Raw genomic sequence first — 22,427 nt, forward strand, 5'->3', positions numbered from 1 at the left:
ATTACATTTACCCTGAGTTTGTGTGTAAAATTCCATATGAATGTTGGTTTGGTAAAACTTTGCTGATTTTTTTTGTTTTTGGCAGCACATTCAGATACAACGGTGGCGAGGATGCTGGTGGGGAACAAGTGCGACCTAGATAACATGAGAACGGTTAGCGTCGAAGAAGGCAAAGCCCTAGCGGAAACCCAAGGAATGTTCTTTATGGAAACATCGGCTCTCGATTCAACAAACGTTAAAACAGCTTTTGAAATGGTGATCCGCGACATCTACGCCAATGTTAGCAGGAAACAACTCAACTCCGATACGCATAAAACCGAACTGAAGTGGAACAGCCGAGTAAGTCTCGTTAAGGACGACAATAAGGGATCTACGCAAGGGTTCGGTTTCTCTTGCTGTTCTTCCTCTTGACCTCCCTCATATCTTGGTTTCTAAATTATTTTTTCTTTTGCTTCATTTGTTACATTCAACACACAAAGTTTCATAAGATTTACTTTTGTTTTGTTTCTCCTATAGAAAAATAAAAGCAAAAGATCATACAGATTTAAATCTGTAATTTTCAAAACCAACTGATGAGGAAGATGTTTTTGACATTTCAAGCAGATTAGTATTTTGACATCTCAATAAAGCAAGCTAACCTTGGTCTTGATTTACGGCGGTTAGTTATCTTAGCTGGAGGATTACAATGTTGCTTGAACATCAAGTTAACAACTCCACAGTGCAGAAACTGTAACAGGCTAAAATCACGTTTTTGGTTAAATCTAGATTTTTTTTTTTTTTGATATTGTTATTTAAGAGATTTAAGACAATTTATCAACTTTAATTCATTGAGTAATGAGTAATAAATAATGTAAACGAAATTTTATGCTGGGATTTCAAATACATTACTACAGTAAAGGAAATTTTGTATGATATAACTTTTTCACTTTATGAAAGAATGGTCGTACAACCTGATGAGTGACCTTTGCTGATCTCTATGTGAGATCCCAAAAATAAACCAATGGAACTTTCCTGACAAAACTAACACATCCCAAAAAGACAAGACGCAATGTGTGCAGTAGTGAGCAACGTAGTCTGAAGAGTACATAAAATCTCCCCCACCCAAAAAAAAAAAATCTCTCCCTTATGAGTATACCCAATCCAGAAGTGACGCAAAACACAACACCAGAACCATGCAAGACGAAGAAGACTTCAGACCATCATCTGGGTCAATCAATCTCACCAAAACATTCAAATCTTCTGACCGCAACCACACGGGAATCGTATCTATTACTTTGATCATCCAGACTTTAAGATCATATAGCAGGAACAGGAGTAACAGCAACTTCTGCTGCCTTCTTTTGCTTCTCCTTCTCGATTTCCACTCTTCTCACCTCTGCGTGTTGTGCTATTCCGTTTGCAATCGCCTGATAAGTGAAGTCCAGTGACTGGTTAAGGTTCTGAAACCTCTGCGCGTCTGATGCCTGCATAACTGTTTAAAGGACAAGGATGCGAATAAGCAAGGTGTTCACTGGTCTCTATAGTATCGTGTGCCCCGAGAATGGTGATCAGAAGATTTTATATAGCGGTACCTCTGATAGCGTCGACAAAGAATACAAAGGCATCCACCTCATCGATGGGTGACTGGAACACATCGTCATCGCTAAAGTCATCATAAGAATCATCGTCATCTTCATCAACATATCTGAAGGACTTGGCCTGGAAAACGAACAAGCGAATTGGCAAAGAGTCAGTTCCAGAAAAAGTAGAGCATATTTGGCAGAGGAAGTGATACAAGCACTTGACAAACCTGTGCAGCTAACTTCTGCAGTTTCATGCTTTCTGCTTCATCTCCATCCTCTGTATCATCCATGCCCATCTCCCCATCAGACCCATCATCATCCTCGTCCTCATCAGTCTCGAGTCCATTCATCTCATCCTCATAATCTATTTCTGTCACCTTTGCTGCTTCTGAGAGAGATATCGGAAAGGGAATAATTGTAAACGTTACCACGCCAAGTAGAGAGAAAAAGGATCATGTGCATAACATACCAGCTAGCTGATTCTTATATGCAACTAGAAGATCAAGTGTTGCCCTGAAAACACGTTGCAGAGCTTCGTCGGGGAATTGACCACCAGGGAGAGCAAGTAACGAAGTCAAACCCAAGCAGCAAACCTTTTTATCATGTTCCCTAGTAAAAAAAGGAGCAACCGCCTTATCAGTTGACCGTTACACTTAAAGCTACCACGAACAAGATAGGACCTAATGAATAGCATCAAATATACCTTTTGAAATTTACTGGCAGGCCACTCTTTTTCTTTTGTTGCAACATCTGGAACCAAATATCAAACACTGTTGAAGCAAGCCCTGTGTTATGCAACACACCAAGCGTCAAACCTGGATTGTAGTAAAGCATATTTGCCACCTGCCAATACACATCATGATTTTTTTTTTGAGGACTTGTGATCAACAAAGAAAAAAATTTAGCTGTAGCAGATATATGGTGGTTCTCTTGCAAAGAAAGTTCAATTAATCATTGTAAACATCAACACAGCAATGGAATAAATTCATGCAAGCCCGCCTGATTCATATAAAACAATGATGGAAATTTGGAATCACAGCCACACAGTTCTTACCACTTGTATAAGAAGAGATTTTAAGTATGAAGTCTCTGCTCGTTGTAACCGATCAATAGTGAGTCGTAGATATGGTTCAACCCACTGATCCACCTGCCCTTTGCAATTCTGGAAAACAACTTCAATAAGCTTTGGAGCTGCTTCAATTTCACTGTCTTCTATGTTTCTGTCGGTCATAAGCTGTAGAAACAGAAACGCGAGATATAAATTAGCTATGAAGGTAACAAATGGTATTGTATGTAAGTGATGAGTGATTTGCTGGGGTATAAAAACTTGGAAAACGTTTATACATGTACAACATCTTCACTCAACGGCAGCAAGAATTGTTATATTTAATGCTAAATGAATATGTTTTTACTGTTACCCAATACACTCGCGGCCAATAATACTGTGCCAGAAGGCATGGGTAACTCGCAATTTATGTTATACTAATGGAAGATTTTATCCTTCATGACACGTACGAAAATTTATACCCTTACAGATCAGAATATAACAAGTACAGACCACATACATGAACTCTTAACTATTGGAAGATATACTTACAGTTGAAAGAACATTATATAGGCTTTGCTGGTAGTCGGGCTCCTTGCAAGTGAGGAAACGAGCAGTTCCCCTTGATATAAAATTGTCCATCGGAGCCAAAATATCTACATTTTCAAAAAAATAACTTAGTGAATGGAAGTTCCGCAGTGTCAGAGTGAACTATACAGAAAAACAGGTACGAGAGAAGCCATACTTGGAAAGTAATCAATTGCCCAATCGTTCAACGCTTCCACGATCAATGGCCAGAGACCCCATATGCCCAAGGAAATGTTAGGTGAATAAAAGGTCATATATGATGCAATCTCCAAAACTTCTTCAAATACATCTGCCAAAGAAAATAGGATGAGAATTTAAATGCTTTAGTTTCTATTTGAAAAAAAAAAATTGATCATGAGTTCTAGTGCTGCTACACGACAAAAGGCTTACAAAAAAAAAAAAAGACAACGGCTATATGTCCTATCTGAAAATGCATACTATTACTGAAGGAATTTAATCAAAATGGCGAACAATTCAGTTCAAAAGTCCATCATCTATACACAACATAACTTAAATATGCTTGTAGTCCACAAACTAAGGACTAGAGGTAAATGAGAAAAACTCTAGAAGTATTTTAATACATCAGTTTACCTTGGCCATCACTGGTCAACATTTTCTGCAGTATTGGAAGTATCGTTGGTTCTATTTCAACAAACAGCTGAGGAAGACTGCTGACAGATTCAAGGATTGTACTTATGGCACGCAAACAACCAACTGCAGCTAAAGCTCCCATATCATCCGAATCATCACTGGCTTCTGACGTGTTTAAGCACCTCCAAAATGCAGCCGCCTGAGTAAAAAGAGAGGCAGGAATAAATATATCTCAAAGTTCAAATTATTCAAAACAACTATACACATGAGCGAGCTCATTTTCTTACCAGATTTTGGCATAATCCAAAAGCATACGGAGCCATCTCCTCACCGAACTTATCGACAATGGTCTCCAAAGTAAAAACAAGGTCTTCGTTCTCTACCTCATTCATGAGTTTGAAAAATTCTGATAGGAACAATATTACCATTAAGTTAAAGTATTAGTTTACTCCGACGATACAGACCATCTGGTTTTTATGAAAAGGTTTACCTACCATCAAGTAATTGAGGGAGGATTGGACGTATCTCATTCAAATCTGCAAGTGTGACCAGAGTTATAATCAGCCACATACAGACATTCAAAAAGACAATGCACACGGGTAAACAAATGCAAACAGAATCACACATATAAATGCATAGGAGAGAAGCACATACCCTCGCACGCCTCAACAAATGAACGTAATGCAAAAACTGAATCAACACGGACAGGAAGATCAGGATCGCGCATTCCCGCGACAACACTATGTAGTGCTTTACGAAAGTTGTTCTGATCTGAGAAGTTGATATAGGCATATTGCCCGGCTACCCATGCGGCCTACGTCCAAAAGAAACATCAAGGGGCTACCAAAGAATATACTATCTAATACTGGACATGAAATAGGAAGTTTATCCTAAAATATCCACAACTTTGTAGCATTCGCCCAAGTATAGCAATCATTTATCATTTCTTTTTATTTCTCCTCTCGTTCAACAATTCTTTGAAGAAATGATACACAGAAAGTTTTTAAATAAATTGAGAAGTATTCCTACTATGGCAACCATGGATTGCTGAGGCATCCATGACAAGGTTTAAGAAGCCAAAACAGTAAATACCTTCGCTCTAAGATGTCCAGCTGGACTATTGAATTCCGGAAAAATATGTTGCACTAACATATGCTCCAGCTCAGATTTATAGGGATCGGTTTGCTTCAGTTTATCATAAAGTGCTCCAACAGCAAGCATCGCGCCATCTTTTCGACGATAAGGCTTATGTTCAGCAGGAGCTTCGTCATAACTATAAAAAGTGGGAAAACAAGTTCACAACAGGAAGAAGAAGACCGAAGCAGAAGAGCTCAAATGGAATACCTCCTGAAGATCCCTACAACAAACTGAACAAATTTCGGAAGGTTCTCTTTCCCACGTTTTTGGACCAATTCATTTACAAAATCCATAGACGCTGTTCTCGGACTGTACAAGTCTTCAATAATATCTGCAATGCAGCACAGAAAATATCATTCAATCTAATATCTTTGAAACTTCTCAGGAAGTCACACTATTTTTAATACTTACTGTAACCTTTCCTCACATATTCATGTGGGTCTTCCTCCCAAAGTTTTTGATCAGAGTCATTAAAGCACATTAGAGGGAAAACAATCTCATAGAGCAGAACATCCAGCCGAGGCAGCAGCAAATTGTACATGCTTTTCATCGAAATGCTGCAGAAACAATGAATTAGTGTCGAAGGATAAAGAACTCCCTTCAACAAGAAATAATACCACATGCCAAAATACAGGGAGAAATGGCAAAATACACTGAACACATGATAAGGTCGAATAGTGTGAAATTACTAATAAAACAAACAGATAACCATCTAAAAGTTTCTAATTAAAATCAGCAAGTATAAATACGTTGACCAAAAACCAAATCTATAATGCCAGGGAAATGAGAATTTAAGTCAGCCAGGTGGGCATACTGAATGCATACAAGTATGCCACTGAAACTAAAAGTAACACAAACCTGTTGCTTATGTACTTAAGGAGAAGATTGATAATTCTATCAGGAAGATAGCCTCCAACACGAATTGTATTCAGAAGATTTAGGTAGCCTTCCAGAATTCTGCCTGCATAACTCTTTTGAAACATTTGGGCAAAAGGTTTGCATTCGGGAGTTTGAAGTTTCGGGTCTCCAAACCTGTCACAACAAATGTTCACAAAATTTCAGTGGACCTTCCAAGAGTATTCTTTTCAACATACAGGCTTCAGAGACTTACCGACTGTAGAGCCTGTTTAAAATCTGCACTGTCCACTTCTTGACCTTCCACCAGCCCCAAGATTTTCTAAGTTCCGGATCCATAGGCTGGCCTTCAACTGGAACAGGACGCTCCGAAACACTCAAGAACAGAACCATCCATGCATTGAACAAGTTTATATCATATAATCGCTTTGGGAGATCCAGCTGCCACAGAAAATAAAACAAAATGAATCATGTGGCGAACCTTTGGAAAGTACTAAAAATGAAGATCAGGATATCATAAATCATCATGGAAATAAAACAAGAACAGTGATAGCTTTGGGAAGCCTATGATGCCAATATTTTGTTAATTTATTGGGGTTTCGCTAAACCAGAGGAGTTCAACAAGTAAAGTTGCCAATTGCTAATATGATAAAGACACCATGCAATGCATGTGATAATCTCAAATACTAGAAAACAGAGACAGGGATAACAAGTGGAGTTATAACCACTTATCTAGGAGTTCTTGTCACACATTTTACCCTTTGATAAATAAATACTACACAAAACAATATGCAAAATTCCACAGAGAGAAGCACAATTAACTGATTCTACTAGCGACTTACATATATGGATGACCAAAATATTTTGCATATCAGCTTCATGAGCTCTGCTATCTCAAGTGATGGATTTTCTATCTGTATAAGCCCATTAAAAATATTCAAAAGTAGAGGAAACGTCTCCTCCACAATGCGGGTAACAGGTGTTCTCTCTTCGTCTGACTTGAACCTAAAACCAAAATAATGAAACAAAATCAAGGGGATGTGCTACTTATGCATAAACAATGTAATACACACCTTGCGTTCCTATAGCTGGAACTCATATAAACTTCATAAGACATTATGAATAGTGTTTGAAAGAGCCACGTACAGCATTGTATTGTATTCTACACTTTTTAACACTTAACACTCATTTGCCAATACAATTATATCTTCCCTTTAACTCTCTAATCAGGAGTGGCTACCACCTAAAGATTTTACTCGGTGTGCTACACTGAAATACCTAAATTTTAACAAAAAAATCTTTGAATCATACACACGGGAACGAGAATACGGAATGGAAAGTGATGTAACTTACTCATATTTTCTCGAGAGTATCCGTAGCACAAACAGAGCTCCATAAATTTGTTGATTCTGCAAGTTGTAGTTCACCCAATCGAGAAGACGCGGCCATTGTTCTGGGTAGTCAGCATATATAATAGTCTTGAGGCACTCTCCAAGTTGTGATCTGGATTAGGAAATAAAGTGGGAAAATGAGGACAATTATAATTGCCGTTAAGAAAAAAAAAAGACAAAAACAAAAATCGGGTTGTTAATCAAGGCTTAAGAAAAAATGCCAACTTCTTAAGATATCATCCAACATCCACACATGTAGCGACTAGGGACAATGCAAATACACATATACAATGCATGATACACATATGAGTCTGCTGCAGGTTAAAGTAAAACAAAAAGTGAGGTCAACCAGCTTGAAGACACTATCTATCAGACAAATTATGTCATCTTTTCAAAAAAATCACACAGACGTCAGAGACACAAATTACCAGAAACCACAAATAAACGAGCCAATTAAAAAAAAAATAAGCCGGATGACTAGAATGATAAGAGTCCCAGAGCTAAGTAGCAAATTTACCTGAGTAAAGTTGGAACTTGAGTGACATAGACGAGTATGTTATCCCTCACCAATTCTTTGTCGCTTTGCAATATCCTCTGCTGCTGCTCTCCCGCACCCGAGCCTTCAGGTGACCAGTGCTTAGCAATGAAGTTCTTGAACTGAATACTAGCGATTTGACGCACTGCCATGTCACAGTTCCCATCCACAGCTATCTGGAGCAATCTCACCAAGTGCTGCGGCGTGTGCTGCAACTGAAACACAGAGAACACAGCCAGAAACAATCCGGCATCAGGTACTCAAAAAATTGAACTCAAGTGTATTAAAAATAGTAAGTCATATAACACCGTATCGATCTGTGAACAGTCTTATGCCTACATCGAGAACTAGCAACCTTTGTGTATACAGCTTACGAGAATTCAAGAGAGACCTGATTGAGTTGCTGCTCAGAAGCTTTGCGTTCATCTGGATTGGGGCTGAGAGCGGCGGCTCGGAGGATCAGAGCGAGACTAGGCAGATCCATCCTAGAAAGAATATACTAGGAAGGGATGATCAGAGGAAGTGGTGGATTCGATTTTGAATTTCTCCGTTCAAACAACTAGTAGGAGAGCTCGTAGGAAGAAGATGATAGTTGGCGAGCTGGAGGAGTCGAATCATATAATAGATCGTTTTTTTAATCGAATCATCCCTAGGGTTGTTTAACTAACTACCCACTATTTTTCTTTTAATTGACCCGGGTTAATTCAAGCAAGGTTCGTCTATAAAGCCCGCGGTTTAACTCGAACCGGTCCGTTAATTGAGCCAGTTTAATTCGAACCGGGTCCGATAAGGGAGTGAAGCTACAGACAGAATTAGTAAAATGATCCCTTTTTGGATGTTGTAGCTCCTTATACCAAGAGAGCAATGTGTTGTTAACTTTGCCACAGTCCATTTTCCTGTCTACAGATACAAATTTAGTGATTAGTATAACTTCGTCGATCACAAGTAACTCCTTTTGTAAAGCTAGAGTTGCATTCTCTTTTTTTTTTCCTTTATAGAGGCAGAAAAGGGGGACTTGACTCACATAATCAGAAAGACCAAGGTAAGGACATCTCTATACATCTTGAGATAAGGACAGGACATATTAGCTATGCAGCCTGAGAGAGACCCCCACTAGAACATTAACTTTCTGGTGTCTGATTCATTATTTTTGTAGAGTGACAGCTCAATCTGTTTATAGAATCTAACTACAAAAGTGAGATACTCGACCACACAGAGGATAACATTATATAGAAGAGGCAATTGTTATTCTCTGTTTCATAATAATATGTTGTAGTAGTAATTTTTGTTCTTATTAAGACCAAAAATTCCATTGAACATAAGCATCCAGTCTAAAAAATAATTGACATAAGTTTGGAACCATGAGAAAAAAAACTTGTCTAATTGGAGGATTTAGAAAAACAACTACCGAGTATCAAGAGACACAGAATAGTTATAACAAAAACAGAAGTATCCCATGGTAAGAGTAACCAAAGGGTTTCTTCTAGGCGACTGGGATCATCTCAGGGTAGTCTACTGCTGTGAGGGGAGCTTCCGGTGCAAGGGCAGCCGGAGCAGTAACCTGAGCAGGAGCAGAGTTGACATCATCCTCCTTGGGGGTATGGATGATGACAACATCAGGCAATGGTGTCTTTGGTCCATTTATTCCCTTAGGGTCCCAGTCAAGCATGACCTTCACCTTGATTCCGAGAACACCCTGCACATTTGAGAGTTTCAACCAGAGTCTAGAATTTAGACATCGCTAGCATATTTTATTCACTTAGTGGGGAACTCAGAAGAAGAAACACACTAACCTGTCTAAGCAGAACATGTCTGACAGCAGAGTCGATGTAATCCTTGGTTGGCTGACCAGACGAAACCATGTAACCGTCCTTGAATTTCATGGACTTGGCACGTGCTGCACGAAGCTTTCCACTCACAATGACCTGACAGTAAGTAAGCATTTGTGTTAAGATGACATTTAATAGATGAAAAACAATTAGAGAACACAGGGGTCTGTACTCACCTCACATCCTTTAGCACCACTTTCCATGACGAATCTCAAGACACCATAGCAAGCCCTATACAACACAAATACCATTGCAATATTAACATCACAACGCTCAACATATACTCAGCAACTAGCCAAGACCTTGCTCAAACCTTGTCTAATGCAAATACAACCCAATTATAGAGCGAGACAATCTTAGATTGCCCATGAAAGATAGGACTTCTACAAATAAGCTTTAATCACTTTTCTTAAAAATGACAAAAGTTATAAACTTTAATCCTATCTATTACCATGTAATGTGACTTCATTATATGAGTAAGCTAACACAGAAATGTATAAGATAGATGTCGAACCTGCGAACGGCAAGTCCACCGAGGAGTTTGTAACGGAGAGACTCAGCCTGTGCAATAGCGCAGAGACCTCTGTTGGTCACCTTCTCAGCGTAAAGCTCAACACTGTCTTGAGGAAACCTGAATCTCTTCTGAACAAGAGATGTCAACTCTCTGATCCTCCTCCCCTTCTCACCTATAAACAACCAAATAACATAAAGTCCAAAGCTTTCGATTCAAAAGGAAGGTTAGATTGAACATACCGAGAACATTTTGAGTACGTGTGGCTCTGATGATAATCTCAGTCCTCATTGGAGTAACCCTAACTTCCACACCAGAGTAACCATCTTCCGCAAGCTCTCTCGTTAAAACCTCGTTCAGCTCGGCGTAGAACACACCGTCAGCTACAAACTAACAGAACTCAAGGAATCAGTTCAACATACGATGCAGCGAAAAGAGATCTATTTGACGAGAGAACAAGTTTACAAGCAGGCTCACCTTTCTCTTCTTGCTAATTTGAGTCGCCATGTTTGATGTGTGCAGCTGCGGATCACTGAAACCCTAAAGTCCTGAAGTAATCTCGAGAAGATGGTGAAGCGCTGCGCTGAGGTGCGAAGTCATCACTACTAGATGTTTTGTATTTATATCTAGGTTAGAAACTCAAGATCACTGGTCTGGGCTTTTACTGGGCTTTTTCTTTTCTCGCTTCAATGGGTTTATCTGAAGTTCTCAAGAAGTAAAAAAAAAGCTCAAATAAATTAATGTATGGCAAAACTCAAAGAAATTAAAACGGGCGAAGTGAGTCAAATGAGTCAAATACACTCTTTCTTGGCTAGTGCGTAGTAGATATAGAAAACTTCTGGAAAAAAAAAATTAAGAATATGACAGTAATATCTATACTATTAAAGCAGGATCCTATTGATCTTTTTACTAAAAATATCCTTTTATTTACTAACATTACATATTTCATTAAGGGCAATCAAGTAATATTAATAGCACATCTATGTTGGGTCTTTTTTTTTGGATCCAACCCACTGCTCACATCATCTCTCTTGGGCCATTTGGGTCAACTAAAAAATCAGATTCAATTTTTATTTTTTTCTCCAACTTCAAATAATTTATTTTCAATCATTCTTAATATTTTGTGTAGTGAACAAAAATTAATCAATTAATTATTATATTTTTATTTTTAATATAATTTAAGCATTCATAAAAATTGATTTTTGATTGAAAAGTATAAATATTTATTAAAAGTATATAATTTTTTATTAAAAGATTAAGCACATAATAAAACTAATTTATCAGAGTTATACCAACTTAATTCATTAAAGTTTAATTTTCTAAACATAAATACTCATTAGACATGGACGTTCGGATATACATTCAGGTACGCATTGGTTCTTTCGGGTATCGGGTTTTTCGGATTTTGAAATTAAACCCCATTCAGGTATTATAAAATTCGGGTCCGGGTGGATTCGGTTCTCATGCATAAGAACCTGAAAAATAATCAAATAACCAAAGTATCTAAAACGGGTTCGGTTATTTGTATTCAAAGTAACCAAAGTATCTGATTCGGTTCAAATTTTTGTATCCAAATACTAAAAGTAACCAAAAATAACCAAAAATATTCATTCTATACAGTTTTTTGGGTAAACTATTATTCAAACTATCATATTTTATCCAAAAATACTCAAAGTACCGAAAATAACTACTATAGTTAACTTATAATATTAAATTAAAATATTAAAAATAATATATATATAATTATAATATATATTTTTAGATATATATTCACATTTCGAATATCTTCGGGTACTCATTCGGTTCTCGGTTCGGATCGGGCTCGGGACCGGTTCTTCGGATATAGTAATTTAGAACTCATTCGAATATTTACCCCGGGTCTGTTCGGGTTCGAGACCCTGATTTTTGGGTCGGTTTCGGGTTGGTTCTTCGGGTCCGGATATGTGCTCATGCCTATACTCTTTAAAATGAAACACGATAAAGAAAGATAAAAGCTTAAGTTTTATAAAAAAAACAAATATATGAAAATATGACATCTCCTAAATATTTGTCAATTTAAAAAAAATAAAGGAAATAAACCCGCGCTTTGAAAGCGCGGGTCAAAATCTAGTTGACGTGATTAAATTTTACAACTTTTTCGTTTTTTTATGGTTCTATCTTTCTTTGTGTATCGGTTACCGGTGAGTAAATGATATAAAGATTTGGTTAAATGTTATATATTCTGAGTGTGATTGCAATCACCCCCCCCCCCCCCCTTCCCCCGCTCACGGCGCAACAGACAAGAAACTGGCTAAAAACCACAGAGAGACCAAAGAAACTAAAACAGATCGAGTCCAAAATAGCCAAGTCCAGAACAAGTCTTACAGAGTTACAGTGAAGCAACTACTTAAGATAATAAACACAACAACTACTACTAACTTTGTCAACAACTTGAGTCTTGATACTTGGAGTTAGCCTTCCTCTAGCGAGAATTTGGCTAAAGACCAATGAAACTAATAGATAAATTCCGAACTAGTCCAACAGTGAAGCAAATATTTAGATGATAAACACAAATACTACTACTAGCTTTGTCAACAACTTCAGCCTCCCCAAGTCCCCATCATGTTTTCATTTCTAGTTATTCTCCTCGTATGCAAATATTCATCTTCAATCTTTCCCGTCCAGCCAAGAAATAGCGAGGAACATACATGAAGTCCTCCTCAGGAGTTTGGAAGCTCACTTTCTGAATCCTATTCATCTCATCGAATCGAAACGACATTGTTTTACCTCTGTGCGAGCACGAGAGTTGATAGGAGAACTCTGAAACTCCAGGAGCACAAGGTGCTATACAGTTCACAGTCACATTCACTCCTCGTTCCTCCTCGAAACACTGAACCGCAACTAACGGACCTCCTCTACCTTCCTGAAGAACTAAAATCTTATCACTGATGTGCATCCATCTGTCCACGTCAACGCCAGATTTGAAAGTTTCAGGTGAGCCACGGTGGTTAGCATGGTAGTGATGGTAGAGATCCTTGCACAGACCAGCGTAGTTGCAGTCTGATGCAGGACAGTAGCATAGGGCGAAACTGCATTCCTTCTCATGGTCCAACTCTTTGCCGTAAGGGAACTTGTCGGTGCAGCCATGTTTTGCGTTAGGGCATGGGACCATGGTTGCTTCCACAACTCTCTCCATGATTCTGCATCGGTGGATACCAATGGGCAAAGTGCAGGAAGGGCATTTGTTCCTCAGGTTGGTACAGCAATCAGAGCAAGCTATATGTCCATTGTCACACTGAGATTGCAAAAAAAAATAAAAAAGATGTTATCATTATCAAAGTTGTAACGAGTCTTGTAAAAAGTGTTATATATGCATCATGTACATATTCAGTGATGTTCTGTAATGAAAGATGCTTCCTTTAATCTGATTAACATCTTGCTAATGCAAAATCACGCATTTAAAAAAATAATAAACATCATATGTACATTTCAGCCATGTTCTGTAATGAAAGATGCTTCCTTTTGTTCGATTAACATCTCCCTAATGCAAAAAAAAAAAATGCAATTTTTAAGATAACCGGTTTAACTACTAAGAAGAAAAGAAGACAGTGAAGGATTAACATGGTATGTACATTTCAGTGATGTTCTGTAATGAAAGATGCTTCCTTTACAGACAAGGAGGAAAGAAGAAACGAGACCTGAAAGATAGGATTTGTCAGTGGGTGGCAACAAACAGGACAGTCGAGAAGATCCAGATCCATCAGCATTCCTGATCGTACCTCCGTTGTTGTAACCTCGTCGTCACCGGCGGCTACTGTCGCCGTTACTTCTCCAACATTCTCGCCGCCTTCTGCTTCTTCTTCGACAGGGGAGGAGAGTCGCTGCCTTTTCGGGCGGCTACTCGACGCTTCTCCGGCGAGGACTTGTTCGGCGTTCGTATCTCTCACCATGGCTCCCGAAATAAACAATGTGTAAGAATCTAACTCATTTTATGCTCTTTTATGGTCGGATCTCAGTAGAAGTGAATGGCTATCTCATATTTTACGATTCTGCCTTTTTTTTTTTGACCAATACGATTCTGCCGTTTTAAAAAAAAACAGTTTTTCTCCTCGAAAATAAAACTAAGGAAAATTGCAGTGAATATATAATTTTTTTATCAATGCGGTAAATATACATTATTATATACACAAAAGTGAATATACATTATACATCCTTTACCCTTCTCTGTGTTTGTCTCTATAATGATACAGTACTTAGAATTAAGTCTACTCTAACTCACTCTATTTATTCTATTAAAATAGAGATTATTATTTTTTCTTCTATAAATAAAAGAATAATAATTTTTTATTTCTTCATATAATTGAAAATTGTTATTTTAGAGGAACATATAGCAAAATGTATTAGACATGGTTTTAGGTAAATTCGCAAAACTAAATTATTTGAGGGGTCTTTTAGAGAAAAACCCAAAACAGTCAAGAAAATCAAACATTCCTATTTCCAAAGTACTAATCTTTCATCTCGACTCTGCTCTCAAATCTCCGGGCGACAAGACAATGGCCTCAGCTTCCAAGAACCCTTTCTCCATGAAACCCCCAAGGCCTCCCTCTTCCCTCCCCACCACCCCTCTGGCCTCCACCTCATCAGAGCCCCAAATCCGCAACCCTAACCCTAACGCCTCGCCGTCCACATCAAACCCACCGATCACGATGTCACCGGAGGACCAAACCCTCTCGCGCTCCACCCACCTCACGCGCCCGGAGCTCCTCCGCCGCCGATCGCACAACCTCAAGCAGCTCGCCAAGTGCTACAGGGACCACTACTGGGCGCTGATGGAGGATCTCAAGGCGCAGCACAGGGAGTACTACTGGAGGTACGGCGTCAGCCCGTTCAAGGACGAGCAGAATCAGGCGAATAAGAGGAGGAGGACGGACGGTGGTGGAGGAGGAGGAGGAGGAGGAGAAACTAACGACGCCGCCGTTGTCGAAGGTAGCGGAGATAACGGAGCTAACAATGACGGCGTTAAGGTGGAACAGTATGCGAACAGTAGTAGCTGTGGGAGCTGTATGTATGGGTGCAAAGCGAAAGCGATGCCTCTCACCAAGTACTGTCAGCTTCATATTCTCAAGGATAGCAAGCAGAAGCTCTACACCGGTTGCACCAACGTTATCAAAAGGTTCGCTTTTTTTTTTTAAATTGTGCTCGAATGTGTTATTACAATATTATAGTTAGGTTAAGATCTTGTAATGATGCTGTTTCAAAGGGGATTGGTAGAATTATTATTAAAAAGGTTCGCTTTTTTTTCTTTGCGTTTGAGATTAATATATGCTACATATTGTGTTAATTGCATATTATAGTTGGGTTTAAGATGTTGTAATGATGATGCAATGGTTATGGAACTAGCATGCAGTTTTTGGTTTTGTAATGAACAAGGAATTGTGTCTGAAGGGATTGGTAGAATTGGTTATCTCTGCTTTGTATTATCTGCTTCTGAAAATTAATCGTGTTAGATACTATAGTCGGGTTAAGGTGTTGTAATGAAACTCACTTGCAGTTTTGGTCTTGTAATGAACCAAGAAACTGTTTCAAAAGGGATTGGTAGAGTTGTTAGCCTTGTTTACCGGTGTACTGCGTTATTTCAGTGAATAGTTATACTGATGGTAGTGTTAAAACATCAACCAGGTTCCAGAAGGACTATCATTATGAGATTCAGTTTGTTACAGCCCTTATTTTTTATATATGTTGCTGGTTCGTAATTAGCACATGATGATTGTTTTTTAGAAGTTCTCATGCAGCACTGCGTTTTTTTTTTTGTTTTGCTTTGTTACATTCAGAGCTCCTGCAGGCCCATTACTCTGTGGAAAACCTACACTTGCATCGACCGTACCTGCACTGTGTAATGTGCACTTCCAGAAATCGCAAAAGCTAGTTGTTAAAGCTCTGAAGGATGCAGGTCACAGTGTCTCATCAGCAAGCAAGCCTCCTCCAAAGCTGCATGTCATAGTAGCTGCGTTTGTGCATCATATTCAAAGTAAAAGAAAGAATCCACGGAGTGAAGGTAAACTTAAAAGTGTAGTGAAAGAAGAAATGTAAGCCGAGTCAAGCCGTTGGAGTTCCAAAGAGGAAAGGTGTTGCACTAAGTCATCCAGAAGGGAATGGTGAGGAACTTAATCTAGTGTATTGTTCTAAGTGAGAAAGACACAGCTGAAAATCTCTTTTGATTTTGCCACAGTTAGGCTGGTCTCTTAGCTAGGTGACGAGATCTCTGTTTATGATGTAATTCTGGATAACCAAAGCATACTGAAGTGTTTGTTTTTTATTTTTAACAGGCGTGGTGTTACTCAGCTCCGCACTGTACATGAGATTACCTCTTCCACAAGCGATCTCTTATGCAAAAGCATGGAAACAACCCACTTGGCCACCTACGGGTCAAGCTAGATAGACACACAACAGTTTAGTTAAGACTTACAAATCTGTTCTTTGAACTATGACTTGCGAAGAGAAGTCTAAAGATACAAATATACTTTTGAGTTCATACTGGTGATAAGGTGTCTGTCTGGTTGCTTAAATCTTTTTGCATATATAACTCCTCTTTTATGCACGGTTTTCATAAGCTCTGCGAATGAATACTTTGGTGAATGTTATGCGTTTGAATCGTGTGGCAAGCATGGTTGAGACTACAAAAACGTATGTGTAACATCTCTGAGCCAGGTTTTGTTACAGTTTAAGAAGTAAGTATAGTCTGAGAGTTTAGACAAGGTCTTAGTAGTTAAGAGTGGTAGTTGTTGAGTTGAAGATCCAACAGTTTTTATTACTTTATAAAAGATGATAATGGATCCACATAACGTGTTTTACGGTTTGTTTGTGCTTATGTATCTATTCTCATCTTATTTGTTCTGAATTCGATTAGTTCTAAACACATATTTACGTTAATAACGATTGTTTTCACTTTCCACAAGAAAGTCATAACAAAGAGAGTGGAATATTGAGTTCGGAAAAGTTGAGGAAAACCGGTCGGTCGTGTAATCTGGTTTGCCAACAACTTTTGAGTTGAGAAGTTCAACCAATCGAACCATACACTGAATACACCTAACCGGAGGTCCCCGGTTCAGGTTTATTTTAACCTCCTCCGGTTTAGGTTAATTTAAGCCTCTCTAGGGTCTAGTCTAATAAGTGTGCTTTTAAACCATTATTTGAAATCACGGCGATGGTGCGGCCAGCTTTCGGTTTATAGTAGCCGGTTCGGTTCAGCTGAGAAGTTTTGTTTTTGCAATTAATTAAATTTTAAAAGCTAAGGCAGAACAAGCCCAGCCGAGGAGAAGGGCCGTCGCCTCCTCCACTGTAATTCGTTTTCTGATAACTGTGAAAAGTTCAAAAAAGTGAAGAGTAGAGAGATCAAAGAAGAAGAAAAGAAAGCAGATAGAATGGTTTGAAAACGTGGATAAGTATGGCGAATAGCAAGTACGAGTATGTCAAGTCGTTCGAACTTGAAGACGAAGTCATGTTTCCTAATCTGATCGTTGTTCGGATCAACGGTCGTGATTTTTCTAGGTAAAGCTCTCAACTTTTATTCTATCTATAGAATGTCATTGCTGATGGTGTGTGGAGATTGTGTAAAGGAACGATATGATGAAGCTTCTGCTTTTTATATTAGTATTGGTTATGGTTATGGTTATGTCCTTAGGTTGTTCACTCACTGAGTCGATAGTGTTTCACATTGTTCGTGGAACTTGAACTTATAATCAAGGATGTATTTTATATTTATTTGCCGAGAATGTTTAATTTTTTTTTTTTACCGCCTTAAACCACTATAGATTTGCTCAAGTTCATGAGTTTGAGAAGCCTAATGATGAAGCAACCCTCAATCTGATGAATTCATGTTCTGCCGCCGTTTTGGAAGAGTATCCTGATATCGTCTTTGCATATGGATACAGTGACGAATACAGGTTCCCAATTTCACCTTGTTGGCTTTATTTATTTTATTGTCTTTGATTTTGCAGTCACACTCCCTCTCATTCTTTGTATATATCGCCTTTAAATTGTCTTTTTGTAGCTTTGTATTCAAGAAAACGTCAAGATTCTACCAGAGACGAGCCAGGTTTTGATTTGATTCGTCTAAACTTGATCGACATGAGAAAAACCTTTTGCATAATGATATGTGGTTTTCAGTTCTCTGATTGACTCAGTAGTTTTTACTTTCTTGTTTTTGTTTCTAATATGCAGTAAGATTTTGTCGTTGGTAGCTTCCTTCTTTGCTGCAGCGTATGTAACAAAATGGGACGAGTTCTTTCCCCAAAGAAAACTAGAATATGCTCCTTCTTTTAGCTCGAAAGTTGTAAGTTGTGCATCGCCAGAGGTTCTTCAAGTTTATCTGGCGTGGAGACAACAGGACTGTAAGGCACTCTGACCTCACAAACATTCTACTTGTCACACCTTCATGATAATTTCTGTTCCAGATACCGTTGATACTAACAGATTCCGTTTCTTCTTCGTTACAGGCCACGCCAAGAATCAGTATGAAACTTGTTTTTGGATGTTAGTTAAAAGTGGAAAGACCATAAGTGAAACACAAGAGATTCTTAAGGTGTGTCGTTAGTGCTTTGGTCATGGAATGTGTTTATCATTATGACTATATGGTTCCTTTACATCCATCGCCTGTTTTTCTATTAATAGTGATTATGTTTCATTGTTTGATCAACACTATTTGTCTATTTTCGTTGGTACCTGCAGGGTACACAAAAGCAGCAGAAAAATGAGCTTCTCTTTCAGAAATTTGGTATCAATTACAAGACGCTTCCTGAATTGTTTCGCCAAGGATCATGTCTTTTCAAGACAAAGGTGATTGTTTATTTTTTATGCTTGTTTTAATATACTCCCTTTTCAATTCTTCTCGCTTGCTGTTGATCATAATATTGGTTTATCCATCAAAACTTATTATAATACTTTCATTAAACTTCATTTAGGTAGAAGAAACTGTAAAGCATGATGAGAATGGCAATCCTATAAAAAGATTGAGGAGAAAGGCTATTTTAGTACATTCGGAGAATATTGCTGCCAGAAGCTTTTGGAATGAGCATCCCTCCCTCTGTAATGAGCTTGGTCACTTCACGAAAGATATTGGCAGAATCGAACCAGATTTTGTTAGGTCGTTTGAGTTTGAGAACAAACTGTTACCTTTAACTTGGGTCGTGGTTAGGATTGACGGCTGTCACTTTCACAGGTAATATTCTTTACTTTGTTGTCTTAAAGTTTCCTTAAACCTTGTTAGACATTATATTGCATTGAAGCCTTAGACTAGTCAAGTCCATGTGCTCCCTATGATTCAGCTATGTCATCAAATGATATACTTCTTTAGCTGGCCTCTTCGTGTTTGCTCATGTTATGTTGTGGGTTACCTTAATCAAGGGGGGTATTCTAGTTCTTGAATCTTAACTTGCATTTTCAATAAGATGACAAAGTTCAACTACTAATCAACGTAACAAATGTAACTTATGAAGCTTTCTTGGATTTTGGTAGATTTTCTGACGTTCATGAATTTGAGAAGCCAAATGATGAGCAAGCTCTGAAACTTATGAATTCATGTGCAGTGGCTGTTCTCGAGGAGTTCGAAGATATACAGTTTGCCTATGGTGTCAGTGATGAGTACAGGTCTTTATTTCTGAACCTCTTTTATATCAAGTTTTATAGAATATCTTTAGGTATTAATTAAGCTTATCACTGATTCCAGCTTTGTTTTGAAGAAAGAATCTGAGCTCTACAAAAGACAATCCAGGTTAAACTAAATTCTCTTCTCCCTACCATGTTTTGGCTCTATCTCCCTGATTCTACTGGTTCTTAATTTCCTGATATTGTTTCGCAGTCAAATAGTATCAGCCATCGCATCCTTGTTTACATCCACATATGTGATAAAATGGAGAGATTTCTTCCCTCACAAAGAACTGAAGTACCCTCCATCATTCGATGGACGAGCAGTATGCTATCCAACATACAAGATCCTTTTGGATTATCTGGCTTGGAGACAAGTTGACTGTGAGTAAAATAAAAGTCTTTCAAATTGTCTAGAAACATATATAGCTCTTTTGAATGAAACTTTACTATATGAGTAGTCTCATGTCTTCTTTCTGTTTTTTTTTTCTTGTGTTGGTAGGCCATATTAATAATCAGTATAACACATGTTTCTGGATGCTTGTTAAGTCTGGAAAAACCAAAACTCAATCCCAAGATTACTTAAAGGTCCTTTTGTTACGCTGGAAACAAACTTTCATTTCTCATGAGTGACACTTGAAAATTGTTCTTCATATCTTTGCTCTTTTGTGAATGACTTTTCTAGGGAACCCAAACACGAGAGAAAAACGAGCTTCTTAGCCATCAATTTGGGATTCAATACAGTTCACTACCTCTAATCTTTCGAATGGGATCGTCTGTTTTCCGCTTAAAGGTTAGCATTTTCCGTAATCTGTGTTGGGAAAGAAGATATACCACAAATGGACTGGCTAAAGAACTCCATATCTTAGGAAGAACATTGAAGAGCTTTGTAGTTTGTTTACCTGTCAAACAGTTGTCTGAATATATTCATTTTCAGGAAGCTGCAGCAGTGGAGAATGGAGTAGTCCCTGGGAAGAAACTGAAACAGGAGGGAGAAGTGGTGGTAGATCATTGCAACATCATCGAACGCTGTTTCTGGGAAGAACATCCACACATTCTTAGCTATTCATAAAAAACAGCTGAGTTTCACTTCCCTTTTGAATATTTCTTTTTCGTCAACAATGAAAGGCAATGCTGAATCAATTTTAGTTAACATGGTAATATTTTTCAACTGTTTACACATCATATTTTATAATTCAAAAGAGTTTTAGGTACTGAAATAAGTAACATTAAATTTCATTAAAACAAAAATCATCATTTTAGTTTTTATGAAATAACTTTGGCTGAAAATAATAATCATCTCTTATAAAGATGTTTATACTGAAATATAAGATTTATAATAACTCTCGTATGATGTAATCTGTTTCTGATATTCAAGAGTTGGCTGGCTCGTTTGATGTAATCTGTTTCTCTTGGATTTCGAGAGAGAAAAACCTTAATGCTGATAGACTAGCAAAACTTTGTTTGTTGGAGGTTGAAGCTTTTATGGCTGTCAACTAACTCTTATGGTTGGAATTAATAGAAGGGTGTTTCAAAAAAAAAAAATAACTCTCGTATGATGTTTTAATCTTTCCTGTCATTGGTCTTAGTGTTATTGTGACAAGTTGAGATTCCATGAAATAATAGTACCCTAGACCAAGGTCAGTCAAATGACACAGATCCTACAACATACTTAAAATACACACTAAGCAAGCAAACCATTGTTAAATCTTACCTTAAAAAAAGAAGAAGAAGAAGAAGAAGAGCAACATTGATTTGTTTCAGTTTGTCTTTGGTACTAAAGCAAAGCTGAAACAGTTTCCATTTTATCCATGGCTACTCCACCTTGGAGTAGAACTTAAGGACACAACTTGTGTCATCTTCCCAAATCAGCTTCAACTTGATTGATTCACCTGTCTTTACACAGTTAGCTTTGAAGAAACCCTTCCATCCTCCTGCCATTCTGATTCTTTTACCTTCAGAACGCAGTTTCGTACACCACTTCACACCCTGTTTATCCAGTAGACTCATTTTCGTTCCCACAGTGATGCCATGTAGATCTGTGAAGGGTTTGGGAAGAAACTGCAATAAAGATTTTTATTTAATTAAAAAGAAGATCAAACTCAGTAGAATGAAAAAAAAAAGAAGACAATATTGGCTTTGAGTGATGATGAAACTAACTAACCAGTATACACTTTGTGACATTGTAAGGTTTAAGAGTTAATGTCACAAATCTGTTTAGGGATGGTGAAGATGAAGCTTTCCATATTGATATACGCCTTTTCTCATCTTGGTTGCTCTCTTCATCATGGCTGTCAGATTCTGTGGAAAGAGACTCTATTTCCTCATCAGCTTCTGAGCCCTCATCTTCTTGTTGGGAGGGAGACTTAAGTAGAAGAACCAGTGTTGCACCTCTTTTGATGAGTTTGAAAGTGAAGAGATCACCAGCCTTGAGTCCATTGGCACTACAGAAACCTCTCCACCCTCCTGTGATGCGACTTCTTCCACATTGTCTTGGTTTTAAAGTTAGAGTCCATGATCTACCTTTTTCATTCATCAGAACAATCTCTCCACATCTTGTCTCTAGACCATTTGCTCTCACAAAACTCATTGGAAGATTCTGGAAAATTCATTACCAATACAACATGAACTTCTGATCAAACTACAGATCCTACTAGTAAGTATTAAGAGTAGGATACCAGTGAGTCATAGCGTAGCGTCGAAGGCATGACATTCCCTAAGAAACAAGAGGGATCTGAAGAAGAACACTCTGCTTCTCTTTT

The 22,427-nt window shown here is 38.1% G+C and overlaps 7 protein-coding genes across 7 annotated transcripts; 3 read left to right on the forward strand and 4 right to left on the reverse strand.

Annotated features, from left to right (window-relative positions):
- Nucleotides 1–85: 85 nt before the first annotated feature.
- Nucleotides 86–411, forward strand: LOC130504189 (ras-related protein RABA5d-like; the record flags this gene model as incomplete). The annotated part of the gene is made up of 1 exon (XM_056998772.1): nt 86–411. A coding segment is annotated over one exon (326 nt), but the record flags the coding sequence as incomplete, so codon positions are not given.
- A 491-nt stretch (nt 412–902) lies between these two features.
- Nucleotides 903–8,331, reverse strand: LOC130504186 (importin beta-like SAD2). Its single transcript, XM_056998768.1, has 21 exons — nt 8,096–8,331; nt 7,687–7,919; nt 7,132–7,281; nt 6,621–6,783; nt 6,035–6,219; nt 5,782–5,955; nt 5,335–5,480; nt 5,131–5,254; nt 4,879–5,059; nt 4,441–4,600; nt 4,281–4,322; nt 4,074–4,192; nt 3,787–3,985; nt 3,353–3,484; nt 3,160–3,263; nt 2,617–2,796; nt 2,266–2,405; nt 2,032–2,171; nt 1,790–1,950; nt 1,572–1,698; nt 903–1,471 (listed from the first exon to the last, which is right to left on the reverse strand). The coding sequence occupies exons 1-21, from the start codon at nt 8,186–8,188 to the stop codon at nt 1,296–1,298; spliced, it is 3,129 nt and encodes a 1,042-aa protein (XP_056854748.1). The 5' UTR covers nt 8,189–8,331; the 3' UTR covers nt 903–1,295.
- Nucleotides 8,332–8,974: 643 nt separating this feature from the next.
- Nucleotides 8,975–10,676, reverse strand: LOC108847085 (40S ribosomal protein S3-2). Its single transcript, XM_018620256.2, has 6 exons — nt 10,522–10,676; nt 10,287–10,434; nt 10,048–10,219; nt 9,710–9,764; nt 9,498–9,629; nt 8,975–9,400 (listed from the first exon to the last, which is right to left on the reverse strand). Exons 1-6 carry the CDS (start codon nt 10,549–10,551, stop codon nt 9,188–9,190), a joined length of 750 nt encoding a protein of 249 aa, XP_018475758.1. The 5' UTR covers nt 10,552–10,676; the 3' UTR covers nt 8,975–9,187.
- A 1,682-nt stretch (nt 10,677–12,358) lies between these two features.
- Nucleotides 12,359–14,093, reverse strand: LOC130504185 (E3 ubiquitin-protein ligase SINA-like 2). Its single transcript, XM_056998767.1, has 2 exons — nt 13,722–14,093; nt 12,359–13,318 (listed from the first exon to the last, which is right to left on the reverse strand). Exons 1-2 carry the CDS (start codon nt 13,971–13,973, stop codon nt 12,662–12,664), a joined length of 909 nt encoding a protein of 302 aa, XP_056854747.1. The 5' UTR covers nt 13,974–14,093; the 3' UTR covers nt 12,359–12,661.
- Nucleotides 14,094–14,490: 397 nt separating this feature from the next.
- LOC108838707 (uncharacterized) lies at nt 14,491–16,626 on the forward strand. Its single transcript, XM_056998770.1, has 3 exons — nt 14,491–15,196; nt 15,855–16,178; nt 16,350–16,626. Exons 1-2 carry the CDS (start codon nt 14,577–14,579, stop codon nt 16,111–16,113), a joined length of 879 nt encoding a protein of 292 aa, XP_056854750.1. The 5' UTR covers nt 14,491–14,576; the 3' UTR covers nt 16,114–16,178; nt 16,350–16,626.
- Nucleotides 16,627–17,307: 681 nt separating this feature from the next.
- On the forward strand, nt 17,308–20,879 carry LOC130504187 (tRNA(His) guanylyltransferase 1-like). Its single transcript, XM_056998769.1, has 13 exons — nt 17,308–17,571; nt 17,835–17,966; nt 18,074–18,118; nt 18,244–18,413; nt 18,519–18,604; nt 18,751–18,858; nt 18,984–19,240; nt 19,537–19,668; nt 19,748–19,792; nt 19,880–20,049; nt 20,168–20,253; nt 20,351–20,458; nt 20,603–20,879. The coding sequence occupies exons 1-13, from the start codon at nt 17,468–17,470 to the stop codon at nt 20,735–20,737; spliced, it is 1,578 nt and encodes a 525-aa protein (XP_056854749.1). The 5' UTR covers nt 17,308–17,467; the 3' UTR covers nt 20,738–20,879.
- Nucleotides 20,880–21,256: 377 nt separating this feature from the next.
- On the reverse strand, nt 21,257–22,421 carry LOC130504188 (B3 domain-containing protein REM14-like). The gene is made up of 3 exons (XM_056998771.1): nt 22,344–22,421; nt 21,830–22,264; nt 21,257–21,726 (listed from the first exon to the last, which is right to left on the reverse strand). The coding sequence occupies exons 1-3, from the start codon at nt 22,371–22,373 to the stop codon at nt 21,481–21,483; spliced, it is 711 nt and encodes a 236-aa protein (XP_056854751.1). The 5' UTR covers nt 22,374–22,421; the 3' UTR covers nt 21,257–21,480.
- Nucleotides 22,422–22,427: the final 6 nt, after the last annotated feature.

Source organism: Raphanus sativus, unplaced genomic scaffold (assembly GCF_000801105.2).
Source record: "Raphanus sativus cultivar WK10039 unplaced genomic scaffold, ASM80110v3 Scaffold1403, whole genome shotgun sequence".
Taxonomy (NCBI): Eukaryota; Viridiplantae; Streptophyta; class Magnoliopsida; order Brassicales; family Brassicaceae; genus Raphanus; species Raphanus sativus.